At 36.3% G+C, this 25,390-nt stretch overlaps 1 protein-coding gene across 6 annotated transcripts in view; it reads left to right on the top strand.

Annotated features, from left to right (window-relative positions):
• The window catches only part of ssp3 (short spindle 3), a 42,481-nt gene extending 17,828 nt beyond the window's left edge, over positions 1-24,653 (top strand). For all 6 annotated transcript variants that reach the window (XM_018502790.1, XM_018502787.1, XM_018502786.1 and 3 more), the window contains exons 12-15: positions 16,203-16,626; positions 18,757-18,948; positions 22,480-22,653; positions 24,277-24,653. In XM_018502790.1, coding sequence (XP_018358292.1) covers positions 16,203-16,626; positions 18,757-18,948; positions 22,480-22,653; positions 24,277-24,351 — 865 coding nt within the window. In that variant the 3' untranslated portion in view covers positions 24,352-24,653. The remainder of the gene's footprint in view (positions 1-16,202; positions 16,627-18,756; positions 18,949-22,479; positions 22,654-24,276) is intronic.
• Positions 24,654-25,390: the final 737 nt, after the last annotated feature.

Raw genomic sequence — 25,390 nt, 5'->3', positions numbered from 1 at the left:
CTCGCCGTCACTCCTTCCCTGAAAAATAATACGCGAACTTTTTTTTTGCGCGCCAAGACCGATTTTTCCTTCTACGGACCTGGTAATATACGACGGTCCACGTTATCGTTGTTCTGATACTCCCGACTTGGAGAAGGATAAGCAATTTTACAGCAAGTGAAATGAATGATAAACGACTATCGCTTGCATGGAGCATATTCGATAATGCCTGTTGATGTTCATTCATAGATGATATCATGAAATAATTATTCGTTGGCATTGTAAATGTTGGTGCGTAAATAAGTTACGATAATGTGGTAATGAATTGCACAATGTATAAGCGCCACATTTGTACGTAAACCAAACGTACATACAGCCAAAAATAATACGATTTTTATACTTTTCTTCCATCAATCAAGTTTTGTGAGCGTTATATTTGTTCATAAGTTTTTAATACGTTGGCTGCCGAAAATAAGTTAACTCATGGGTTGTCGATGAATACCAGCTACTCGCTGTTTCGACTTTTCAGAAGAGACAATAAAAATTTTATTGAGTTTTGAAGAATACCTGTAATTAACATATTTATAAATAGTATGCTGATATAAGAATGGTGTTGAGGATAAAATTATCTAATTGCAGTAATTATACAGTAACGGTCAATGTGTCAACTAGAAATACATACCAAGGTTTCTTATTCTCGTCAAAAGAACTAAACGAATAAATTATTATAAAAATAAATAAAGTGACGATAAAACGAATATTTTATTATATTAATATAAAGGAATTATTGAAAAGTCAAAAAATTTTCAGAACTTTATCTTTTACACAACAAATATAAAATTAAAAAATAAAAACAATCAATAATGACCGCTCAATACTTTTAGTGTAAATTGATATTAACCCTTACCATACCATCTACAATTTGGTGCCTCATCCATACCATCAAGGGTCACTTCAAATCTCTTCGTTTTTTCACCTCTTCAAAATAATAAAAAAAATCTCTAAAAATTCACCAACATACTTTCAACTTTCTAGAATAAATATTGACTCTTTATTTTGGAAAATAATAAAATGTAGTATAATTTATAATTACCGAAAGACTCAAAGAAACTTGCACGAACAGGAATCTCGCTCGGTCATTAGTTACCCATATTAGTACGGTAATATCTAGTATAAAGAACGATCACACGAATATTTTTTTATTTAGGATATATGGTGGGTTCTCTCTTCGCAGTTTTTTAATAAACCGAAAAACTGTAGAGATGTGATATGGCACTCTGTGGCGATATAATATTCTGAGATACTGTAACATAGAAAATATAATTATCATTAGGTTTTATCGATGATGTACGAATCAGATATCTCTTAAACTTTTCGATGATCGGTGTACGAACGGCTTTACAAAGCAACAGATGCGTCGTACAAAGATAAGCAGATAAAAAAAACGCGGATGTTTGCCTATCAACTTTTATCCGTTAGCCCGCGTATCTTTCCGCGATCTCTAAGCAAAGAGGCGCCGGTAGTAGCGGCTCCTCTACGAGGGATCATTTCCCTCGTTTGCCTCTTTTTCTCTTTAATGCCAACAATGCGAAAGATAAATGAGCTTTTTGCCGTAAAAAGTACGTGAGTCGTAGAGAATCGCATCCTACTATTGTTTCTCGTGCTGTATACGTATGTGTGAACATGACGCACACATAAATGCAAATAACACACGTCCGTCACACTTTTAATTATACTGTTTAATAAAAAATGACTTTTTCGAGCACCAGAATGAAAGCAATTGTTTTCCATAAGTTTTTTGAACACTAAATACGATCCTGTTTACCAAATTGTTCTGTCACGTCACACTTTTAACTCTCTGTTGGCAATATGAAATTTTCATCCTTCGACCGCAACGTGGGTCTTTGAACTTTAGTTTAGATTTTTATTGTTTCGGATTGTATAAAAATTTGAAAAAATTCTGACATATTCGTGAAACTTTAACATCGAGTTTTTATTATCATAGAATTTAAATTATATTTTGTACAGATTTAAATTTATTAAAATTTACAATCAAAAAATTGGCTTTGTCTCTAAAGCCCGAGAAGAGTTTTAAGAAATTTGCAGTTAAATTTGAAAAAAGGGCAACTTTTGTGCATTTTGTAACTAAGATATGTGATGTCGTGAAATTTTATTGCAATCGAAATTAAGTATGTACACAGTAGAGAACTATTATAGACGAGAGGTCAGATGTATGGCCACAATCAATCAATGGCCTCTTTTGACCGAAGACTCTCGAAACTCGATGATCGAGACTTGGTCAGCAACCTTCGACATAATTGTTAGAGAGGAAGCACTATAAAAAAAAATCAAGTCCGCAAACACTCTTACCGATAATCTCGATGGGTCGCTAGAAGGAAGAATCTGTCACGCATTAAGACCTGTGCTGTTTTTCAATCGGAACAGAATCAAGCGAGTAATTTACTTATGCTTGCGAGCGAATAATGTTCGGCATTCAATCAAATCTCCTCGCTTTTGCTTTTGCCCGCACAATTTTGATGAAATATTGGCCGGAAGCCGAGTTAAATAAACTTATCGTCGCAATTTTTTATCATTTAACACCAGAAAAATACGATATACTTTCTATGTTACAATTCGAAATTTAATAATAATAATTGAATAATAATAACTTTGTTGAAATATAAATAATAATAGCTATTACAGAGAGACATGAATAGGATATTAATCATATAACTTTTTCCCGGGGGTAAATGTGAAAAGTAAAAATTTTTATTGTTACAGTTAATAGAGCAATTTTTCACGTTTCCGCTCTAGGGAAAATGTTACATGATCAATATCCTGAAAAGTGATGAAGAGCTGTGTCTCAACAAGTGAGAGATCAACAGTAATGCTGCTTATAAGTTTAGACTTCCAATAATAATAATAATAACAATAATAATAATAATAATTCGAACATTAATATTTATACATAACATAGAAATATCTAAATAGGGAAGTACATAAAATAACAAATATCAAACTGATAACCAACTATACCCTCTAGCTTTTTGAATTATTAAAACACGGAAAAATTCATCAGCTAGAAAACGTTGTTCCTTATATCATCAATATTAATTAGAAATATAAGAAAAAAATTATTTCATAATATTTTCAACGTCATGAAATTATCAATTTGGTATTAATTAAAAATCTAAGAGAAAGTATAACTATAACGCTTGCTAAAATTGCAGAATTTCTGTAAACTATGATATATTTTACCTCATAACTTTTGAAATTACATACTTGATAAAATTACATATCTTGATACTTAAATTTGTTAGTGTTGACTTTTAAATATAGATAACATCACCAGAAATGTTGTAGTTGTATTATCGGTAATCAGATATCGCGAAAATTTTACATATGCAACTTAAAGAAAACAGTTCGATGGTTTAAACGCATAGCAAGAATATTGGTATTAAGTTTGATTAGCATTGTGTGCAAGAGCAGATCTGACAATCCGAAAGAATTGTAGAAGTATAATAGAAATGTACCGATTTGAAAAGCGTTATGCTTCTTAAAGTGCCGATCTTCTCTGCGCGCACTCGAGATAAATCACAGTTTGCACTGGTTAATTGAAACGGATGTAAGAGAAACTCGGTGCGATCTCGCTTTTTGTTTCTCTTTGCGGCACGGGGATTAAATGGGCTTTCGATCAGCTTGTCGACGTCCACGAGCCTAAATTTTCCTTAGCCTGCCCGCGGCTTCCCGTGTCCCCCTGTCTATTGTTATAAGGAATTAAAGGACTACGTCTTAATTGTGCGTAGAAATGACGCACTTTCTGTCAGCCTGGCGCTTTAAGCCTACTACGTAATCGTTAAAAAATAACGCAGACGAGAGAATTATCGCATAACGCTCGGAAGCGTAAAGGCGAGGTGTCGAGAAAATTTTGGTTCGAAATTAAAAAAACAGTGAACCAATTCCTCCTTTATATTCAGTATTATTAGATGTTAAACTTAATTCCTGCCGTTTTTCGTCTCCAAAATTGATTTGTTTTGAAGGGAAATACCTTAATCAAAGTATTATTAATAAAGTATTATTAATTAGTAATAAAGTAGAAAATGGAGGAAATTACTTTGATTAAGGTATTCATTCATCTTCCCTTCGAAACAAATCAATTTTGGAGACGAAAAACGACAGGAATTAAGTTTAACACCTAATACTAAAACTCATGTTAAAAAATTCTAAAATCCTTAAACTAATTGTTACGTATTATTAATCCCTTGAACTCGAAATAATCATCTGTCTCGACAAAGTACGTCGTGCGTTATATTTTCAATTTCAATGGATATAAAAAAAATATTCTTACAAAGATTTAACGCGGATTTTAGATGATAAGCCGCACCACGTAAGCCTACTTATCTTCAAACCTTCGCTTTAATGTTTGCGACTGAAAGTGAAAGTTGTCAGTTCCATTAAAAAGAAAAAACTTGCGCGACCAAATAAAATTTTAAATTAATTCTCAGTCGTCTGGTGAGAAACAAAAATCGACATTCTCAGTCGATTTGATCGTACAACGATCTCTCTCCTTCCTTTTCTTCCTTTTTCCTCTCTCTCTCTCTCTTCAACTTTCTATCTTCCGTTTTGTATCAGGCAAATGGTTGGTCGCGTAACTATCGCAAAAATGATTTGCGACGACGTAATCGTCAGGCAACATCAAACCGACGCATTAATTAATACGCCGCCTAGGCGAACGGCGGCTCGCGCATTTACTTAACGTAATAAGGTCCACGGCGGCTTCTTCTGCCTTGCCATGCCTCCTCGCTCGCACAAGATAGGTAGGGTTTATTACGAAAATGAAAAGGCTACGTTTTAGTCGTGCAACCTGATTAAATCGGGAGTTGCGCGAAACGAGGTTAGACGCGAAACGACGGCGCGCCGGTCTCTTCCCCTTTGAAGAGCGGCGGGCAAAATCTATTTTATTAATATAACGGTGCTGCTGTTTGATCTGATAATTTAGTTTCGCCGTCCTAAAGAGCATCCTCCCCCTCCCTCTCCTCTCTCTCTCTCTCTTTATCTTTTTTTCTCGTACCGGCTGACGCCGAAGGCTCGCTCTCTCGCGAACGTATCTCGCATAAACGCACACCGACGTTTTCCCGTGGGCATTTTCGAACTTCTTTCTCACCCCCGTGACCCCCTCGTTCTCCACCTTATCGATTTCATGCAAATAGATTCGGCGACCCTAACACGAATCGCGAGAAGAAAATAGCAACAAATGTCGAGACGCGCGGTAGAATTCCGTTTAATATTACTGCCTATTCTATAATAGCCATAAACCATAAAATTGATCAATTGTGATCGAATGTGAAGAAAGTAATCGATTGATTAATTTTTATAGCTTATGATTGTTGTTGAATACGTGATGTAAAAATACAAAATATTTCATTGCGCATAATGACGGTTGAGTATAATTTGAGGCAAATTTCTTATTGGTAGTAAATTTCTAATAACGATTCTGCATATATATTGGCTTGTAACATTTTGGGCTAATTTTCTGATTGGTCATTGATCAAAAAGCGAAACATCTTGTATTTTTCATCACGACAGGCATTATGTGGAATTGTGTCATGCATCGACGTTTATGATTGGTCAATGATTGATCAATTTTTGCGGCTTACGGTTATTATAGAGTAGACATAATGGACTTCTGTACACGTTAAATAAGATTCTCCCATAAATTCTCCAATAATACGTACGACACACAATGTTTCTCTTTTCTTTTTAGCAGCTTTATCCGGAAATTATAACGCGTACCATTAACCGACTCCATTATTCGAAGAATTCGGCCAGTCGGGTAAAATCATGAAAGAGAAGAAACTTAATGTACGGATTTTCTCGGAATCGCGATCGAAGGGTTTCGCGACTCTTCCTCGTTAAGGGAATGAGGTCGTGGAGAAAGGAACTCCAGGTATAATCGATGAAATCGGCGTGTCGGCGACCGAAAACCGATAACGTACGTTTTGGCGGCGGTCCAAAGGGGTGCCGAAGCCAAAGTCGCGCGCGGGCACCTGCCACGTTCGTCCTCGGCGAAGGCGGCTTTGGACGAGCCTGAAAGCGCGAGGGTGGGCTCGGCGTAGACCGGCAAGATCATCGGCGGTCGCGGAAGAAAGGGGGAGAAGAAGAAAAAACATCGCGGGGGTGAATGAGCGAGGCGGGTTGGGTACGTAATCTGCTAATGGACTGCTCTCCTCCCCTTCGTCTCGTTCTCTCCTCTTCTCTCTCTCTCTCTCTCTCTCTCTCTCTCTCTTTTTTTTCAGCCCCCCCCCCCCCCCCCCCCCCCCTCTCTCTCTCTCTCTCTCTCTCTCTCTCTCTCTCTCTCTCTCTCTCTCTCTCTCTTTGTGCCGAGCTATCGGCGACCTACGCGCAACACGCCCAGTCGTTTGCTATTCTTCGTATTCTCGTTACGCTCCTTTTTTCTACGTGTTGCTCGCGGGATTGGTCGATACACCGCGAATCGGTTTAGCGTGCTCGTACACAGGGTGTTGAAAAATTACACATACAAACTTTGAAATTGTATTGGAGGATGAAAACGGAGTGGAGTTTCCGTAAACGTAGACACGCGGAAAGATTTCTTTTTCCAAATTGAATTGTGAAGGAGGGATTGTTTTTTTCATAAAGGATTATATAGTCTCCGTAGAATGTAAATAGAACACGCATGACTCCTTATGCTTTGTTAACTTCAATTAAACTTTACATTTTACTTTATGTATTTACTTTATTCTGATTTGAACCTTGCGCAAATGGAAACTATAGGAAAGGCGCAATTTCACTCGTTTTTATTAACGTATTTATTAAAAATATTCGTTTCTAAATAATGGTAAAAAAAGATGTGGTTACAAGAGTTTTTTACATACACTGAAAAAAAAAACGTTCTAAATTTTAGTAAATAATTTGTTTGAATAGTATCAGTTAAATATTTACTAAATATAAAAGTATAATTGATACAAGAACTATCAAGTTAATTTAACAATCATTTTTTTATTGAATAAATATTTATTTATTGTAAGTATAAAATGTTTAGTTGGTACTATTCAAATAAATATTTATTAAGATTTAGTTAGAGAGAGTATATATTTTTTTCAGCGTACATGCAATATTTAATCGGAATTTTTTCGCGAGTTTAGCGTGATTCTTATTTTGCATCGCCGAAGCAAGAAAATTACTTGCTTTATCGATGAAGCTTTGATTTTGAAGATGAAAGAATTCTCTTTTTTTTTCCAAAAGTACATATATTTAATGTAGGAAACGCAACCTGCGTGTGCGGCTCGTATTTAATTAACTTCTTTTCATATTGGAATTCAGACATGCAAATTGCCAATTAAATATTACATCAAATTCACGAATGGCAGGTGGTATCATTCGCGCGCATAAATAATGATTTAAATTATTACCGACAATGCACGCTGTCGAATTAATTATGATGACATTGTATTTTATCTTGTAAACGTTACAAGCACGCAAGCAATAAGTCCCCTTCTCACTTTCCAATTATTATTAATTATCGGATCGATTGTATAATGCACGCGCCCGTTTTATTTTAAAAGCGCACGAGTATACAATTTTAACGATGACAAAAATTGAAGCGCGCCAACGTTTTTCTACAACGCGAATGTTTCTATACAAAGAGAATAATATCCCCTACGGATTTTACCAGCACTCATTAACCGCGCCCTTTTTTTAAATGGCATCAGATTTGAGCGGTATATTTTCAAATCGGTGCAAATTTAGTTTCTCATATCTTGCTAAAATAGACTTCACGTCCTGTTCTTATTTCCGTATTTCAAAAATTACATCTACTATTTTTACTATAAAAACGAACAGTTTTATTTTATAATTTTAGCACATTTGACGCTTCCTATTTACACAAACTTGAACTCACATTAAGAGATTTACGTTGTTATTGACCCGTTTTTTACGTTCTACCGAAACGATTGTCATCACGTCTGAAAGCTTGTTTCAGATCGTGTCGCGTCATAAATTTAAGGTAAATACTAGTTTGGCGATTTAGCATCAAATAGACAGCAGATGCACTTGAAGTATCAGCTGGCATCGCCGGGTGTTGGTCAGTGATTCATTTCCGAAGCCTTCCGCTCGTAACGTGTATTCATTCCCAAGGCGCGCATCCTTTAATCTACTCTTCGGACAGCGTTAAATGCTACGCTGCTCGCCGATGAAACTGAATAATCGATCAGTCTGAAAAAGTTGTTACTTACGATCAGAATAAATCATAATTTCTATGAGATGATTTACAAATAAATGTTCGTCGGAGAGTCACACACTGTTAAATTTATAATGTCAAATTATACTCAATTTGAATTATTTTCTATCATTTCTACAAGTCGCCACAGTTCCTACTCAATATGTCGTTAATTTAATAAACTGTGGAGTTAAACAATTTAACTCAAGAAAATGTATTAAATTTGACTAAAATATAGTTTATTTTCAGCTTATTTTTAAGTGCATACGTTAATTGTTTACTTTGAAATCAACTACAGAAATGGATTGATTTACATATGGAAGTTAAAAATAACAAAATGTTATTTAACTCAAGGAATTGGATTGTCATTGCTCCTTTGATATCTAACAGTGCAGTCCTCTAATTTTATTAATTTTTAAGCTTGTAAAGTTTCTTACGGACTCGAGAAAAAGGATCTTTAACAATAATAGTGCTGTCAACGACAGCGATGACAAGAGTGGCAATAGTAATGGGAACCGCGGGATTGGAGCCGAGTATTTGATCAGGCTGGGATAGGGGCGCAAGTAGAAATAGGCAGAGCGGCTGTTCTTGTTCCCATTCTGTTAAGTGGCAAGCTTCAACATTGTCTATTATCCTTCACGTACTCACCCGGCATAGGGCTAGCTTTAAACGACGCTAGAAGAAATCCGGTGTTGACTCTGACATGGCGAGATACATTGTACACTCACAAAAGTAACGCCCCTCGTAGGAGCTTCTGCTGTATCCGTGATGGAACTACCTAGAAAAATAAAATACTTCGGTAAAACAGTATTAAAAAATACAGCGATATTCCATTTATCAGAAAACGTAACCTAGATTTGATCATTTACTATTACTTATTACGTATTGCGTGTTAAATATTTTTCATATCTTGATTTTTATTAAATTATTGGAAATTGTTAAAATATCGTAGATATCGTTAACCCTTAGTACTCACATCTAAAAAAAAGTCCCTATCTACCCACATCCGGGTATTTGTAATCCAACGTTTTCTTTTGCTTGTATCTCAGATTGTAGTGCATCGATTTTAACTAATTTTTTTTAATCTATCGTTTGAAGACTGAAAAAAAAGAATTTTTTTGTTAGAAAGTCTAAAATGTCACAATACAAAAAATATTTTGCAATAAGTGAAAAGGAATCGGAAAAAAAACGTCTGAACTATGAAAATCGCGGGGGTTACGCTGATCCTTTGTGGGTATAACTGAGGATTAAATTAATTAAGAAGAAATTTTATAATTTTTTAATTTATATATTGATAAAGGCAATTATATACATAATAATTCGTGCTGATTGTATAATTGTTAATTGTTTTTCATTCAAGTAATTGTTGAAGTTTTTTTGTGCTAATAGATCAATAACTAAATTGATTGAGTGCGCTGTATTTATTTTAGAGATATTTTGCCTTTACCTCGTCTCTCTTATCGAGTATAGCCGATATACATCCTTGTATAAAAGCGTATTTTTATGTAAATATACTAGATGCGACCGTGGACTGCTATTTTGTACCGCGGCGTATATACGTATCTTCTTCTCGGGAATATTGAATTTCTGTAGGTAAACATAAATTATTTTTAGAAATTCTACTCCACGTATAAATACGCGCAAACGGGGGGTACTTCGCCGAAGCACAGCACGAATACATTTCACTGGCATGTTCATAACATATTGAATATCGGTAAATGGTCTCCAGTCAACAGAGCTGCAATCGGTTATTAAAAAATTCAGGTTTACAGAAAACCAATGCACGGATTTTACACGGCCGCTAATAATGGATGTCGGCGCGACATTTTTAGCAATTTCAAACAGTCATAAAGTTTTTTTCAGGAATCAAATAGAAATATCAACATTATATCGTTACCGAAAAAAAAAAGAGAAAAAAAGATAATTGCCACTCTCAAAATTCAGTGCAGTGATGTTTTTACAGTATACGTTTACAATATATGTGTACATTAATATAAAGATAACATGCTTGTCATAACATTTCAATAATTTGGCAATTTACTCTGTTTTTGCTTTTACATCTTTATCATATTCCGCTGTTTTTTTTTATCTAAACTTTCATTTTCACACATTATTTGACTTGTATAATTTTATGATTATTTTCAAATAACTCGCATAATCGTGGGTTTATCTTTGTTGAAACGTAGAGAACCGCGGAGAGAGTTCCATCGAAATTCTCGTGTTTACTTTTATTCGCGCTTATTCGCGCATCGTTTGAGCGAATTTACAGTACGCTTGACACCGTCGCTATGCTCGGCCAAGTCGCATAGAGTTAGCACTCTTCACCCTACGCTCACCCCTGCACTCCGTCTGTACGTACGGAGTACCGTAGTGCGCTTCATCCCCCGCTCTACCGAAATCCCAGCGCGAATGCATTACGCATCAACGAATTCGGAGTAGCAATATCCTGAGTTGCTGGATGTCAGAGCTCAGGATTATAATACATTACCAATTCGACGAAGATCACCCATTTGACCTTGTTTCAGGCTTTATTTCGCGTACCGACGTCCCTTATTGGCATTTAATACAAATTCGTCGAAGCTTTGCGATGGTATCGTTAAGTTTTGATAGTTTAAGCAGAATAATCATGTATGCTTCTAATGCCAATATCGCGTCTAATGTTAATTTTTTATACGATTGAAAAATTAAAATTTCATTTGTCTCTCTAGATGTAACTTTGCGATTGCTATTGTAGAAAATACGTTCACAATTTTATGTACACAGTATTCAATTGTATCGCCTAGTCCGATTCTTTCTTTTTAACTAAATTAGAAAAAATGTATCTATTTTTACATCCGATCGATAATGGAGAATCGAAATAGCGAACAAGATTGGCGACCGAATGGCCCGACCACCACACCCCGCGCGCTTCCCCCTTTTTTTCCGACTCAATGATACGCGACTGTCATTTACACACTTCTGCCATTTCGTTGCGCAAACATACCCTATTGTCGAAATAGCGAAATGGCACTTCTGCCAGGCGCGTTTGTCCGGCGCGCCGAAGAGGAATATTTCCACGAGCGCGCTCTGGAATTCTGTTATTCTTACTATGAACACCATTCCTTCGACGAACAATTTTCAAGTACAGTTTACATTAAATTTAGGTACGTTGAAATGGACTGTATAGCAGTTATTTCTCACATCAACAATTATTTTAAATATTTCGAAATTTTATATATTATTATACACTAAGAAAAAAATCATCCATTTGTCTAATTAATTGTTCACTTGACTAAATTAGTCTAGTTTCATCTTTATTTCTTTCGTTGGAGAATTTATGTATTTAAGTCAAATATAATATATGTTTGACTTAAATACATATATTTTTCATCAAGAGAAATAAAGACGAATTAAATTAACTTAGTCAATTGAACCATTTTTTTTCTTTGTATATACATATATCATATAAACATGTAACACTTTGAAGAACAAAAAATATATACACATTTAGCAATTAATTTACTATATTGATTAGTATACCACTGCATTGTTTGTATCAATTCACTTTTATAGTACAACTAGATAGTCAATAGTACAATGATACAACTAGAGATTTATCCTTTCTCCTAGTACATGGTACAAAATATTTGCGTTTCCAGCCGAACATACGTCGGAAATTACATTTTTGATTGATTTACAGCATTAATTCCGGAGTGTTATTCGGCTGACTCACGCGCGTTCACGAAAAATTTGTTGCGGCGATTTTCAGCTAGATACCACTGCGTTATTCGTTCGGATTAACAGAAAAATTGTTTCCGCTTATTTTTATTCCGCCTCGTTTGTCAAAGTCACGTATTTTTATCACCCATACGCATCGCGCGTATATTACTTTAAATACGTGTAGCACTTTGGGAAACAAATATTCATCTATATTGCCGAAAATATGTATTCTTGATGAATCTGTAAACATAGTATCGTTATATCTCCGGAATTACGGCTATGGCCAAGAGCTACCTCGGTTTTACATTCCTATTATGTACGAAAGATACTTGTGATTGTTCTCCAAAAATCGAATTACGCGACACTGTAAACCGGATAGACACGTATTTTCCCCGCTCTCTGGTAATCCAGGCACGACACACAAATTACGAGCCATCCGTTCGATTACCCTCCTCCTCAGGGGTAAGCCTACCCCCGGCGAACCTTTTTCCTGCCGCCCGTAAGTGCACTCGCGCAGTGCAGCGCGCAAATCGCGTAAGCAACCACCGGTTCGTTGGGGGTGCGGGCTGAAAGAGCAAAGATATGCACCCTCGCGAGCTCGCTATGAAATAATCATATGGTTAGCTAATGGCGGCTTCTCCAGGGTAGCAGTATATACGGCCAGTCGCTCGCCACTCTCATCCTCTTTCTTCCCCTTTCTCTCCCCTTCCCGCGGATGGGTGCAGGGGCGGGACGAGGGGATAATAAATAAATTCGATATATTTGCCTCGAGACTTTCCCCCCGCAAACATTCAATGATAGATCGCAATCTCAGGCCGACGGGGCGACGCACCCCCTGACGCGGACGTGCGTGAAGATCGGGACACGGGATCTTTCTGGTTGGCACGAATCGCTTCGATACCTCCAGTACGCGTGCGGTAAACTGAATGACAGATTGAGGAATACGTATATTCTAAAGACGGTTCAATTGCCTTTCGCCTGACTGGATTTCTAATTGAAAACTAATAGCAAAACTTAATCTCGCGCTTCGTTCTTGGAAAGCCACTTCTGCTTTATCGTAAAGATTGATAGAAATATTAACGGGAAAGTTCGCTTTTAAATTGAAAGTCGATTCGAAGCATCTTGAAATTTGCGAATGAATAAGGAAATCTTTTTTTAAAATTAACTTTAAGCATAGTGTGTAGTAAGAAGTGTTTAACAAGACGTCTCAGTTTGAAATTTAATTATGAAAGTACAAGTATTCAGAGAGTTGTGTCTTTGTGCAAAGACAATTTTGCGTACCTTTTAATATTTTCGTTTATTAATTTATTAAAAAAAGCTATTTTTAAAAATATTTTTTAAGTATCTTTAGAAAGGCAATTTTTTATTTTTGTTGTAAGGAATAATTTTTTCCTAAAGCGGAAATGTGAAAAGTGAAAATTTTTGCCATTGAAGTTAAGTTAATGGAACAGTTGTTTACTTTTTACGTTTTTGGATCTATGGAAACTGTTATATGATTAGTATTCTGGTGCTAATGGCATGGTATGAACTCTGTATGTACTGAATGATTTTAATAGCGTCGAAAAACAACTATATCTGATCCGACCAATGATTTCAGATTTTGTGATATGGCTTTTTCAAATTTGTGTGTACAATATATATATTTTTCGGAAGAAATTAAATCTTATAGAAGCGAGCACACACAATTGGTGTTACAGGAATAGAGAATTGATTCTTGAAACTTAATTTTGCCCCCTGATTAATGCCTTTGCACATAACTTACACACCTATTTGCGGCCCTGATCTTGTTTAAGTTGAAGTTTGAAAAGCGGATAAAATTCCTCTCGACACTTAAGTGGATCTGTGGTTGTAGGACTGATTTCGAGGATCTCAGGCTACCCTATTGCGATTACATGATTATGAAAGTATGATTCAATATTTCGGGCAGCGAGTGAATAGCATCACCCGGATCGAAAAGATTTATCCCTACTATGGGTTAAAGGATTAAGCGATCCCGTGCAGTGACTTTCACGGATGTAATCCAGCGCTACCATAGAGTATAGCGAAACGGAAGCAGAATGGTGAACGGGAAGGAAGGCGGGGTGACCACTCGGCTCGTCGCAAAATTATTACGTTCGAAGACGGCGGTTCCCCTCGTTCCCAACTGTCGCCCGTGTTGTTGCAGATTAAGGGTGCGGAGGGGTTCTCGGTGTGTAATCGCGCGAGCTGGCGATTAGCGTGTCGAGCAATTCTGATCCGCGATCATTTCGCTGCATTTTATTAGCGAATTTACTCAGACCCATCACGCGTCATCGTGGCGACTCGCATTCGTCCATTGTCGTATCTCTGGCTCCGACAGGCTTAAGACCGTCCGTCACGCTTATTGGGAGAACGAGCACAAGAAAAACAAAAAAAAAATCGTCTCCACGGATGGCGACACGACTCGACAAACCGGATCCCATATTCCGTCTTGTGTCGACGAGCGTAATGTTAAAAATTCATCTTCTGGAATTTCGCGTCTTTCAACCTGCGCGCTCGGGACGGAAATATCGGTCGACGCGAGTACAGTGTTTCGGAAAATACAACGCGATATCGTCAACCATTTTTGCGCTACAATCGAAGCTAGTGCGGCGGGATTAGCTCGCAGTTAGTTATGATTAGACGCGACAGTTGGCCTTCCATGGATGTAGGATCGAAGGGTGGCGCACCCTCTCTCCTTCTCTCTCTTTCACTTGTGTATTATATATTCCAATACTCATTGACGCCCCGAGTTTGTGTGCGTTTCTGCCGAGAAGAGAATCGAAGGGGGTGGCGATAATACACGCTGACAGGCACGCACCCTCTCGGGCTTGCGCGGCCGCGGAAGGGGATGCTGCCTATACGAGAGAAAGAAAAACGTATACATACAACAACCGGATAGAATGAGCATCGCGTTCGCCGCCGGTCGCAACCCCCTCAGTTCCCTACACGCTCTTCTCGCCGTTCTGGCCGCTCCTTCATCCCCCTTCCTTCTCTCTTTCTCTCGGAATTACGCACTGATGTTATAATCCTCTCGTGTTACGCCGTCGCACATGCTGTCCTGTAAGCAATACATTGTTTTTTTTTTATCCGGTTCCATCTCCCTCCCCTGGCGCCCATATGCACACTTCGCTGCCGTATGATCGCTCGGTGATCGACGAGCATCGATTGCTGAAAGTGCCGGAGTGAGATCCTTCGTCGGTCCAGGGGTCGACGGCCCGTTTGAATATTGGATTGTTCGTTTCTTCGTTTAGAACAGGTGTTCCTGCACTTTCGCGTCTACCAACGAGACGAGTTCGTATTGTTTTGTGCCGCTGCGAGAATGCTCTTTAAAATTCTTCGACCCTTACACGTACTTCCTGAATCGAAACAACCGGGACCGACCTTCATGTACTGAAAATTTAAAATGTAAAAGAGGAAGAACATTTCGTGAACACTAATGTTCTCGGCTGCAATGGGTTTGAGCCGACCTGAGTTGGATTAATGACGTTGCATGCTTTATTATTGGTAGAGCATGTAACGTCAATCAATAGTAGGGCATGTAACGTCATTAATCCGAGCCAGGTCAGTTCAAACCTCGGTTCAAACACATTGCAGTCGAAAACGATATAACGTACACAGAAAAAATTGTTGAAGTATTATAGAATAAATTACTTACAACGTTTTCTTCGATATTTATTAGTTATGACAAAATTTGATTGAGACGAAATATTAGCATTATTGCACAAGATTGTTAACATACTTGACTATTTATAATTAGCTACAATTAAAAAATGTTATTTTTCCTACGGTTGATGTTAATGTTATTCTTCACTAGACACGTACTTGGATATGTTATATTTAATCCAATTCGATTGTTTATAACTTTCATAAAAATGAACATGCTATAAAATTTTTTTTCAATCAAAATGTCAGACATTAAGTAACATTACAACAAACAAATGTATGTTATAAAAAAGTTATTAAGCAATGGAAAAAACATAAGAAAAAGAATGCCAGACATGCTATATCCAGCAGCATTGAAGAATTAATTACATTTTTACACTACTAATATCATTCAGTCGTTCCACATTGAGCTGTACATATAACTCCGCCATAACCAAAGGATTAAGATGATGATTCTAGTAACAAGTAAGAATATAGAAATAGTAAATTTTAATTAAAAATATTTCAACTGTAGGAATTCTTTTTGGTCCTGTTTCGAGGATACCAAAAAACATCGAGAAAAAAAGATGCGGCTTCGATGATCCGCGAGACTTATAATACGTGTCTCGATTCTTTTGTGCTTCAGATATCTGGTAGCCGGCAGCTTAGTGGATCGCGTGTCACGCCACAGTCGGGCCCTGATCGAGACGGATTTTTTTCTGGATCAGGAGCATGAATCGCTGTTGCTGGTATCGTCTTACGATCTTCTCGCACGTATCTGCAGTCATCTGAGGAGGTCCGTCGATCAAGATTCTGTCAGCATGCACGGCGAGAGTAGCAGCGGTGTCGAGCAAACGAGTAACGAGTCGCACTTGTTGTCGACTTTGTCGACGACTGAGGCATCGAGTGCGATCGGTGCTCTTTATGCGGCGGTCGCGTACACGCCGCAGAATCAGAAAGGTGCTTCGCCCACCCCTAGCCAGACATTCACGACCGCCGTGCGGACCCTGGCCAGCCACGGGCTCAAGCTCCTTAAATCGATCGCAGAACTCGATCTTCGGACGCTGCAGGTATACATAATTCCTTTTTGCGACTTTAGTCTCGACAAAATTTCTAATAAATGACCCTTTATTCTCCTATTTGTTGTTACTAACGCACATTTATATATTTATTAATTACTCTTTGATCAGAACGTATTAATTCATTACTTTTTGTCTCAATGCATTTATATAGTTCTATGTAAATCTCTATGTTATTGTAATTTTATAAAACGAGACTTTAAATAATTATTGAATTAGTAAAAGCGCAAGTACACTGAAAAAATACTAAATTTTAATAAATATTTGTTTAAATATTTCTAAATAAATATTTACTTAGTATTATTTAAAGAAATATTATTAATTTTTTTCAGTATAAAAAGAATATTGTTTTAGAGAAAATATGTACTAATGTAAATTCAAAGATAAAAGCGTGCAAGCAAAGTTAATTAAGTTATAAACGGCTGGATGCGGGATTTAGTGTTCTTAAATAGACTATTACAATTTTGAACTGTGTATGCTATTATTGTATTCAACTCTCTTGAATTATCATTCCTCCAAGTTTCATCATCATTGAACATGACGTTGCTCGGCTCGTCTATATTATAGTATTTATTCCTTTCCAATTTTGGTATTCGTGCTAGACAATTCACGCTAAATACGGCTATTTAAGTTTACTCGTCATATCCAGTGTGATCATATTCATCAAATATGGAGTTGACGTCGGATAGTTACATTCTGATATTAATTATGCGATAAAAATATGTTAGCCAGTGATAGATACGCACAGTTTATTCTATTTCAGGCTACCTTTTGAATCTCGATCATCGATACTTGATTTTAGTCTAAGCGATAGCTGGGACGCTGTCGCTCATTAAATCGCCATAAGAGCTCCATTACTTTTTAATTCACGACAGTTTCGCAATTCGGCATTACCGCAAGCAAGTCACCCCCGGCGTCGCCTCTCCAAATGACAACGATGCCGCTTGTTGCCGCCAACAATGCAGCTTATCGTCATAGGGCGCCGGGCGTGATGGAGATATCATGTATCGCGGGGGTTCGGCCTGTCAAGACGTAAAGGCCTCCCGTGAAGTCTCTCGCAGCGAGCCGACCGCGAATTGAATTGAAGCGGCCATACCTCGCGCCCTTCGCCCCGCAAAAGCCATAAGGGCTATCGTGTGCCTCGCGGGAGGGCTGTGCCCCGTCCCGTGGGATCGCCCGTCGATTACCAGATGAGCCCCGCGTGCATTTGCCGAAAAACCGACGGTTATTATCTATTCTCTTTGCACTCAGTTTTTTCACGACAAGTTAAGCTGATATTCTGGTTGCCAGTCCGATAATGTTTATCTTAGATTTTAACTAGAGATCCTATTACAGAGTCTGGCTACGAGCGATTATGTCAAAATCCTATGAGAGAAAATATATGTATATGTAATTTCTCTATACGCATACTATATATCTCACTTTAACTTATACTGTTTAATTTATAATTTTAATTAAGATTATAAAATGAGACAACAGTAAGTTAGTGTGACGTATTATACACAGGAAGAAATTATACACTGTTAAATTCATAATGTCAAATTATATCCAATTAAAGATATTTTTAATCATTTCTATTTCGCCACTGCTCCTACCCAGTATATCGTTAATTTGATTAAAACAATGGAGTTAAACAATTTAACTCAAGAAAATGTATTAAATTTGACTCGTATTTAGTTTATTATCTACTAAGTGTATACATTAATATGGACGATGTGTATTTTGAAACTATAACCACAGAAATGGATTAATTTACATTTTGACACATGGAAGTCGAAAATAAAATGTTATTTAACTTGAAGGATTGGGTTACTATTACTTCGTTATGATACATTTGTATCTGACAGTGTGTGTACATACATTTCTTTCTTGTAAGATTTTGACAAAATCGCTCGTAGCTGGATTCTGATACAGGGTTTCTAATTTTAAGCTTTGAGCATCTACTTTATGGAGGAAATTCAGGATGAAAGAAAGCGAAATATATCGATACTATTAAGAACGTTGCTCTACATCGGATTTGTACATGAGCTTACAAGAGTTTTGTTCGATCGAAAGAAGTTTATAAAAATATTAATTGATGTACATCACTTCTTTTCACAAACGGAAAACGTTCTGTTACAGAGCTTCTTGGGCGCCGAGGGCACGAGCCTGCAATGGCGGTTGATAGCGAGTCATTTAATAACTCGACTGTCCCGCGACTCTTTGTCGGACAAGTCGGAGGTGGGCTCTATGCCGAATACGAGCGGTATTCACATCCTCTCGGAATTGTTTGTGGTGCTCGGGTACTTCTCCCTTAACAATCCGGACAATCAGGTACGTCCCGTTCCCATATGGCAGTTTATGCGATCGAACACCTCAGAATTCGAAGGGTCCTTTCTAGCGAAACAAGTTAAGTGCATTCGTACGTTCATTTGCGTAGAATCTGAATTTGCTGTCAAATCCTTTTTTTTTTATTAAGTCCGTTTATAGTCTTAAAAATCTTCTTAAGCTTAAAAAGTCTTCATCTCTCTCTCTTTCTCTCTCTCTCTTTTCTACAAAATCAAAAAAGATTAATTCTGACATTATTAATTTTTATTATTCTTTCTTGCATGACGAAGCTATGATGCATTAATAGTTTTATTTACTTTGAAAATATTAAGAAAATAATCTGTGTTTCAAGATTTTATCCACGGATGTGCATTATTAAACGAGAGTATACTTTTGAGCATATTCGTTTGGTGTTGGTACTTTACTGTACACACATAGTGCATATATAGTGCACAGCTTTAAATTCCTCGAATCGGCGTTAAAACTGTTGACTACAATGTTTCGAGTCACCCGTTACTTTACTATGAGAAACGTACGCGTTGGATGGTGTGCACAGTGCGTTACTGGCGAGAAGAAGGAAGAGGCTGTTAGACACAACACACTCAGCAGACCTCCCATCAATATACGGCCGAACGCCGTTAAGATATATTTACGGCGTACCATTCTGTACGCTCCAGGGCATGTGTACGCGCACAATACTGGTCCATCAGCTCGCAAAACGACGCGGAAATTCATAACATTTATAATTGCGACGCAGAAAACGAAAGAAGTCTGAGCGTGAAATTAACTTAAGGGATAAAATATGAATATTTGTGTCAATTGAAATGTAAACGTTGCGAAATGCAGGAAGTTTTTCTTAAAAAATAATTTAATTATAAGAAATAATAAATAAAGCATATATTTAAAAGTAATAGTATGGTTAGTATCGAATAATAAATACTTAAAAATATATTTATCACATATTTATACTAAATACTTTTGAATATTTAACAATATATTTTAGAGTCCCTCTCTGTAAATATTTATTAATAAATTAATAGATTTTTAGTATCTATATGTTAGAATATATACAGAAAAAAACATACTATATGTAAGTAATCAATATTTGTTTCAAGTATTTCAACAGTTCATCTATTCGCAAATCTATTATAAGTTCATCACAAGCATTAAATTTATTCAAAATATATTTTAAAATAAGATTTGTTTATTATATGAAGTTGTTTCTTCGAATTTTATAATATTCTTTAAAAGAAAATCAATTCTTGTTTTGAATAAATAATAATGAGTTTTTCTAAAATTTATAATAATTATATTTTAAGATTATTATCAAAATATTCTTTGTTAAAGATAAACTGTTATTTAAAAAGAAAAAAATAAAATTAGTACTTTTCTTAGCAATGGAAGAAAGAAAATAAATTGAGTCATTTTTCTTAGCAATGGAATGATATTTTTCTGTGTGTACTTTTAAATATCTGTTTAAATGTGTTCGTATACATATCACTACTACAATTCTCTGTTTTCCCTCTATTAGAGATTATTATAATATAAAGTAATTATTTATAACGAAATAATATATCTCAATCAAGTACTATTCTCGAATAGAACTGTGATATCATGTGTGGTTATATATTCCAGAATAGAAAACATTTGATATAAGCTATTATTAATTATCAAGATTTAATTATAACGCTGAAATATTAAAACTTCCAGAGTATTATTAATACGAAAATTGTTCAGAGTAACTCGTGAGCACCTCTTGTGAACGAGTTTAGTGCTTGATTAACGAGATTTCCTAATTTAAGGATACTTCTCGCGAAGTAGCTACAGTTTAACATCATCGTTTGCACGTTGTCTGAGACTGCGTCCGCGTTGATCTCGTGGACACGTGAATCGGAATGTAAACGCTGAGTGCACCGCCGACGTCGCGCATTCGTCTTTCAGCGCTTTTTTAAGGTCGCCGCTCTCAAGAGTGAGAGTCGACTCTCCAAGAGTAGCTGCCTTGGAAAAATCGTTTTCCGCAAGATGAGAGGAAAAAAGAAAGCGAGAGAGAGAGAGAGAGAGAGAGAGAGAGAGAGAAAGTGTACGTGTCTGCGTCTGTATAAAACAGAAAGAGAGAAAGGGAGAGAAAGGGAGAAACGAGACGCTTTTAAGTTTCTACGAGCATCTGCAGCAGCCAGGGTTATCGCCTACCCGGTACGACGGTATCACCTTCTCCGTTCGCGATCATAAACACGTCCGTCTCCGTTTTTTTGTCGACGGTCGTAACCGAATTCGAGAAATGGATTTTTTTGCGGTGGCGCCATGGTGGGCGCGTTACCGCTTTCCGCTTATTTATTTTAAACCCGGACCTGGCGTTAACTAGTCATCTCGGGATCACGCGCGTGCCGCTACACGCTGTTAATCGCGATACGTTGTTCCATACAAGCAACTTAGAAACTGTCTCTACGAGGACCTTGCTTTAGTCATAACTCGAAATGCATTGAATAATCTTCTGTAGGACTGATGAGGCTTCTTCTATGGGACATTTCACTGGGATGAAATCTATTTTTATGATAAGAACTCATATTTCTCTCGAAATGACTGATTTTATCGCGAATCAATCATTACCGAGTTACGTTATGTCAGGCATGAAGTTATGGCAACCGTAACGGACCGATATTTAACCTACACGAGCGCTATACGGGCTACCTTGACGCCGAAGGAGACAAGGATGCGTAAAATGTGGGCATTTCCTGTAAGAGTTTTATGCAGGTGCACAGGAATACGACGTCCTGTTCGCAGAAGCACTTGTCACGAGACGCAGATGTCCGGTTCGATCTTCTTGCGCTAAAGACCCGTTTCCGTGACACCTGGGTCATTCAAGTTCTCACGCTCTTTAAGAAAATTACTCTGCTGCTTTAATTAACCGTTCACAATTAAACAACTCCGGTTGAATGTGCCATGCGGGTAATTTGCAATTGCAAGAAGGGAATCTTCGTCCGGTATATCGATCTCCGTCTACTTGACTGAGAGATTCCGTCTGCGAAGACTGATTCCTTATAAAGAGAAAAATATTCCTCTGAAAAGTAATTTTTGACATTTCATATGGCCATATAGTGTAGGCTAATTACTATTTATATCTGTTACGCAAAATCTCCCTTTATGATGCCTTTTTCAAAAGTTTATGAATACATGCTTTAAAATTACAATGGTTTTTAAAAGCGTTTTTATTTGTGGGCGTGACTGGATTTATCTACTATTGACCAAAGTATCGACATATCCCTGTCGGCAAAGTATTAAAAATTTATAGTCAAATCGATACAGTTTACATATAACAGCGAAAATTCGAGACAATATCTACGAACGGATGAGAAAAAGATTATGATACGGAAACAATAGCTCTTGGTTGTGTGGAGGCAATTTTCTTTTCAATAACTCCCAGTCGTTGTCCGCGCTGACTTCTCTCTTTCTTTACGGACATCGCGAAATTGCTGGAAAAGCTAGAGAAAATAAAATTATGCTGAAGAATAACGTCTGTCATTGGGAAATCTGTTCCAGCTGATTCTCCAATCGGCTGGCGCGGGCCCCAGCGTCCTTCAGCAGCTGTGTCCCCTGCCGTTCCCGTTTTACGGGGATCCTAGATTGATACCGTACACGTTACCGGCACTTCTCGCCGCTACCCATCACAATTCGGAAGCAATGGCGATATTGTCTTGCGAAATGTCGTACGAGGTAAGTAGGTGATTATGGACAGAACTCATTGTCATCCACCTAATTTTCGTATTGATGTAAATATCACGAACATTGAACGAATCATTATCATTAATCAGGGTGTTTACTGCCTTGAAAAATTTGAAATTTTCAGAAAATTTCCTTTTTACTTTTGAAAATAACTTTTATGGAATTTTATCGGGAGTATTCAGGAAAATTTTGGAGATTTTACTTTTAAATTTAAATTCTGTTTCTTTCTGAAAATATTGTTTTTTGATCATTTTTTCTTAATAATGCAAAATGTTGGCAATCGATTAGCAATAAGTATAATGTTCATATTCATGTATATTTACGTATATATATTCTCGCGAGTTTTTTTTTTAATCAGAATAATAAAAAGACAATACTTAATTAGCAGAAAAGAACTACAGATACTACATCGTAGTTTGTCTTTCCTATATTATCCTATAAGTTCGGTACGAATACTATCCCGACTGTAAAAAAATCATTTTTTCTGCTAATTAAGTATTGTCTTTTTGTTATTCTGATTAAAAAAAAACTCCTACTTTTCAATATAAGAATTGCTTACATTGTTCATATTCCAATTTATTTCAAAGTTGCATTAAAATTTTTTTAAATTTTACTTGGAATTTTGAATACAAATACCTGGAAATCCGGAAATTCACAGAGATATTTTTGCAAGATTTCAGTAAACAACCCTCTTAATACAAAAATCCGCAACGATACGAATTCTATTGGGAAAAAACTTTTTTCTATTGATGGTAGAAATCGCCAATCTCTCAGTCGATTGCATTTTGTACGTGAATCGGTGAGACGTATCAGCGTCATAGCGCCAATTACCGTCAACCACATTTAACGTGTTAATATAAATGTTAATACGGGCATAAATATTCATAATTTTAACGTGTAATAACTAAGTTGGTTCTGTATCGCGTGCTCGATCGATCTTTTACATGTACCTACTTTGCAAAGCATAAACTTTTACACGTTTTAAAAATTTTCTTTATTCGATGGGTGCATTATCTTAAATCGGCCACATATTGATTAATAATTTAAATATATTTTAATATTCACTCCCAGTCTGCTTTAATTTATAATTATTTTTCATCATTCATAATTATAGAATTAATAACTATTTTCTCTCTAATATATGAATGTTTTTTTTTCTAATCTATTACACTATTTAATAAAAAATTTTTTTTTAATTTGAAAAACGAGGACAATTGTCCAGATCTTTGATAAAGATTTTTAACAACTTATATAAGTTGCAACACTTTGATGCAGTAAACTTTATATATCAATCATAAATATTTGTTTAACTATAACCAAGAGAACAAATTTCTTAAGAGTCGAAAGTTCTAATAATATACTTAATTTTAATTATAATAAAACTTCTCCAATCACATGTAATTATAATTTAAAAGTACTAAAATGAACCTTTCTTGTAACTTTAACCACAAGTTTCTCAAAATTGTGATATAATAGAGTACTTTTGTATTAAACTATGAGAAGCGATTATTTTTGTTCTTATGCATTTTTTGTTGTTGAACAATATTATTAATTAATACATTTACACTATGTATAATAATCCTTAATGAATAAATTTGCTGATTTGTTTTGCAGTTGCTGGAGCAGTACAGAAATTCAGATGAAGGTAAATTAAATCCTTTAGTGCGTTTGCTAAAGGATACCGCCTAGTCGTTGACTACGTTTAGTAGGTTCCACTAAAGGTTTGATTAGTTTAATTTTGTTTCTTAGAGCTTATTATAAGCATCACATTAGACATTATAGTTTACGCGTATCATTAATTATTGATAGGATCGTTATACCGAATAATCGTTTCTCTTCGACGAAATAAAGAGAAAAGTAAAGATTGAGAGATTGCATCGGATGTAATTCACAGCTGCTTGTATCCGATTATCGCACGATTAGAAATTGAATCTCGATAACGGTAATTTCTTTCTAAGTGAATATATATACGTGCACGTCTCTTCTTCAGGAATGAAAGTCAATTTGAGAGTTAAATTTACTCAGAAGTAACGCGAACAAGACGAAAGTACGTGTACTTTAATTTAGACTAGTGCTTCCCGAACCATTTCGGTCGCCTATTTACGTCTGCGACATACTGATGGAACACGCATGCATATTCTACTTTACAAACTTGCGGTATGCATCGTTTCGCTTCTATACAAAGTATCCTAGTATCATCATTCTGGATTTTTCGACTAAAATATTTTTTTTTATCAATATCGGATTGCTTTAATCCTCTACCGTACAATTCTCTACAAAGTACGCGTATTATAAAATTATTTGAGGTATGTTTCGGGAAATACTGATTCAACTGTAGCGATACTTGTCGAGATGTTAGAAGAAAAAAGAGAATACATGCAAGCGCGCGTTTGCCAAATTTGAAGGAGGAACAAAGTTATGATTTACATTTCCGAATAATTGCTTAGTTGAAGACTGTTGTTTTGTTATACGTAACACGAGATAATTTATTCCCGTGCATTAGAGACTTACGGTCGAAATTACCTGTCGCCTCGCAGAACGAACGACAGAAAACATCACGATCGCTCCCTAATTCTTTAGGCTAGACTTAAGTAGGTTCTCGATTGAACTTATCCCATTCGTGAGTTACCATCTTGAATAATATATTTTTACGTATGTTCCATAAATTAAAAAAAAATACGAAACTTAATAAATTTTTCTTATTTTTTCCTGACGTGAGGAAAAGCGA

This window comes from Trachymyrmex cornetzi, unplaced genomic scaffold, assembly GCF_001594075.2.
Source record: "Trachymyrmex cornetzi isolate Tcor2-1 unplaced genomic scaffold, Tcor1.1 scaffold15, whole genome shotgun sequence".
In the NCBI taxonomy this organism is placed as follows: Eukaryota; Metazoa; Arthropoda; class Insecta; order Hymenoptera; family Formicidae; genus Trachymyrmex; species Trachymyrmex cornetzi.
The sequence above is the reverse complement of the archived record's forward strand: the minus strand, read 5'-3'. Positions and strand labels throughout refer to the sequence as shown.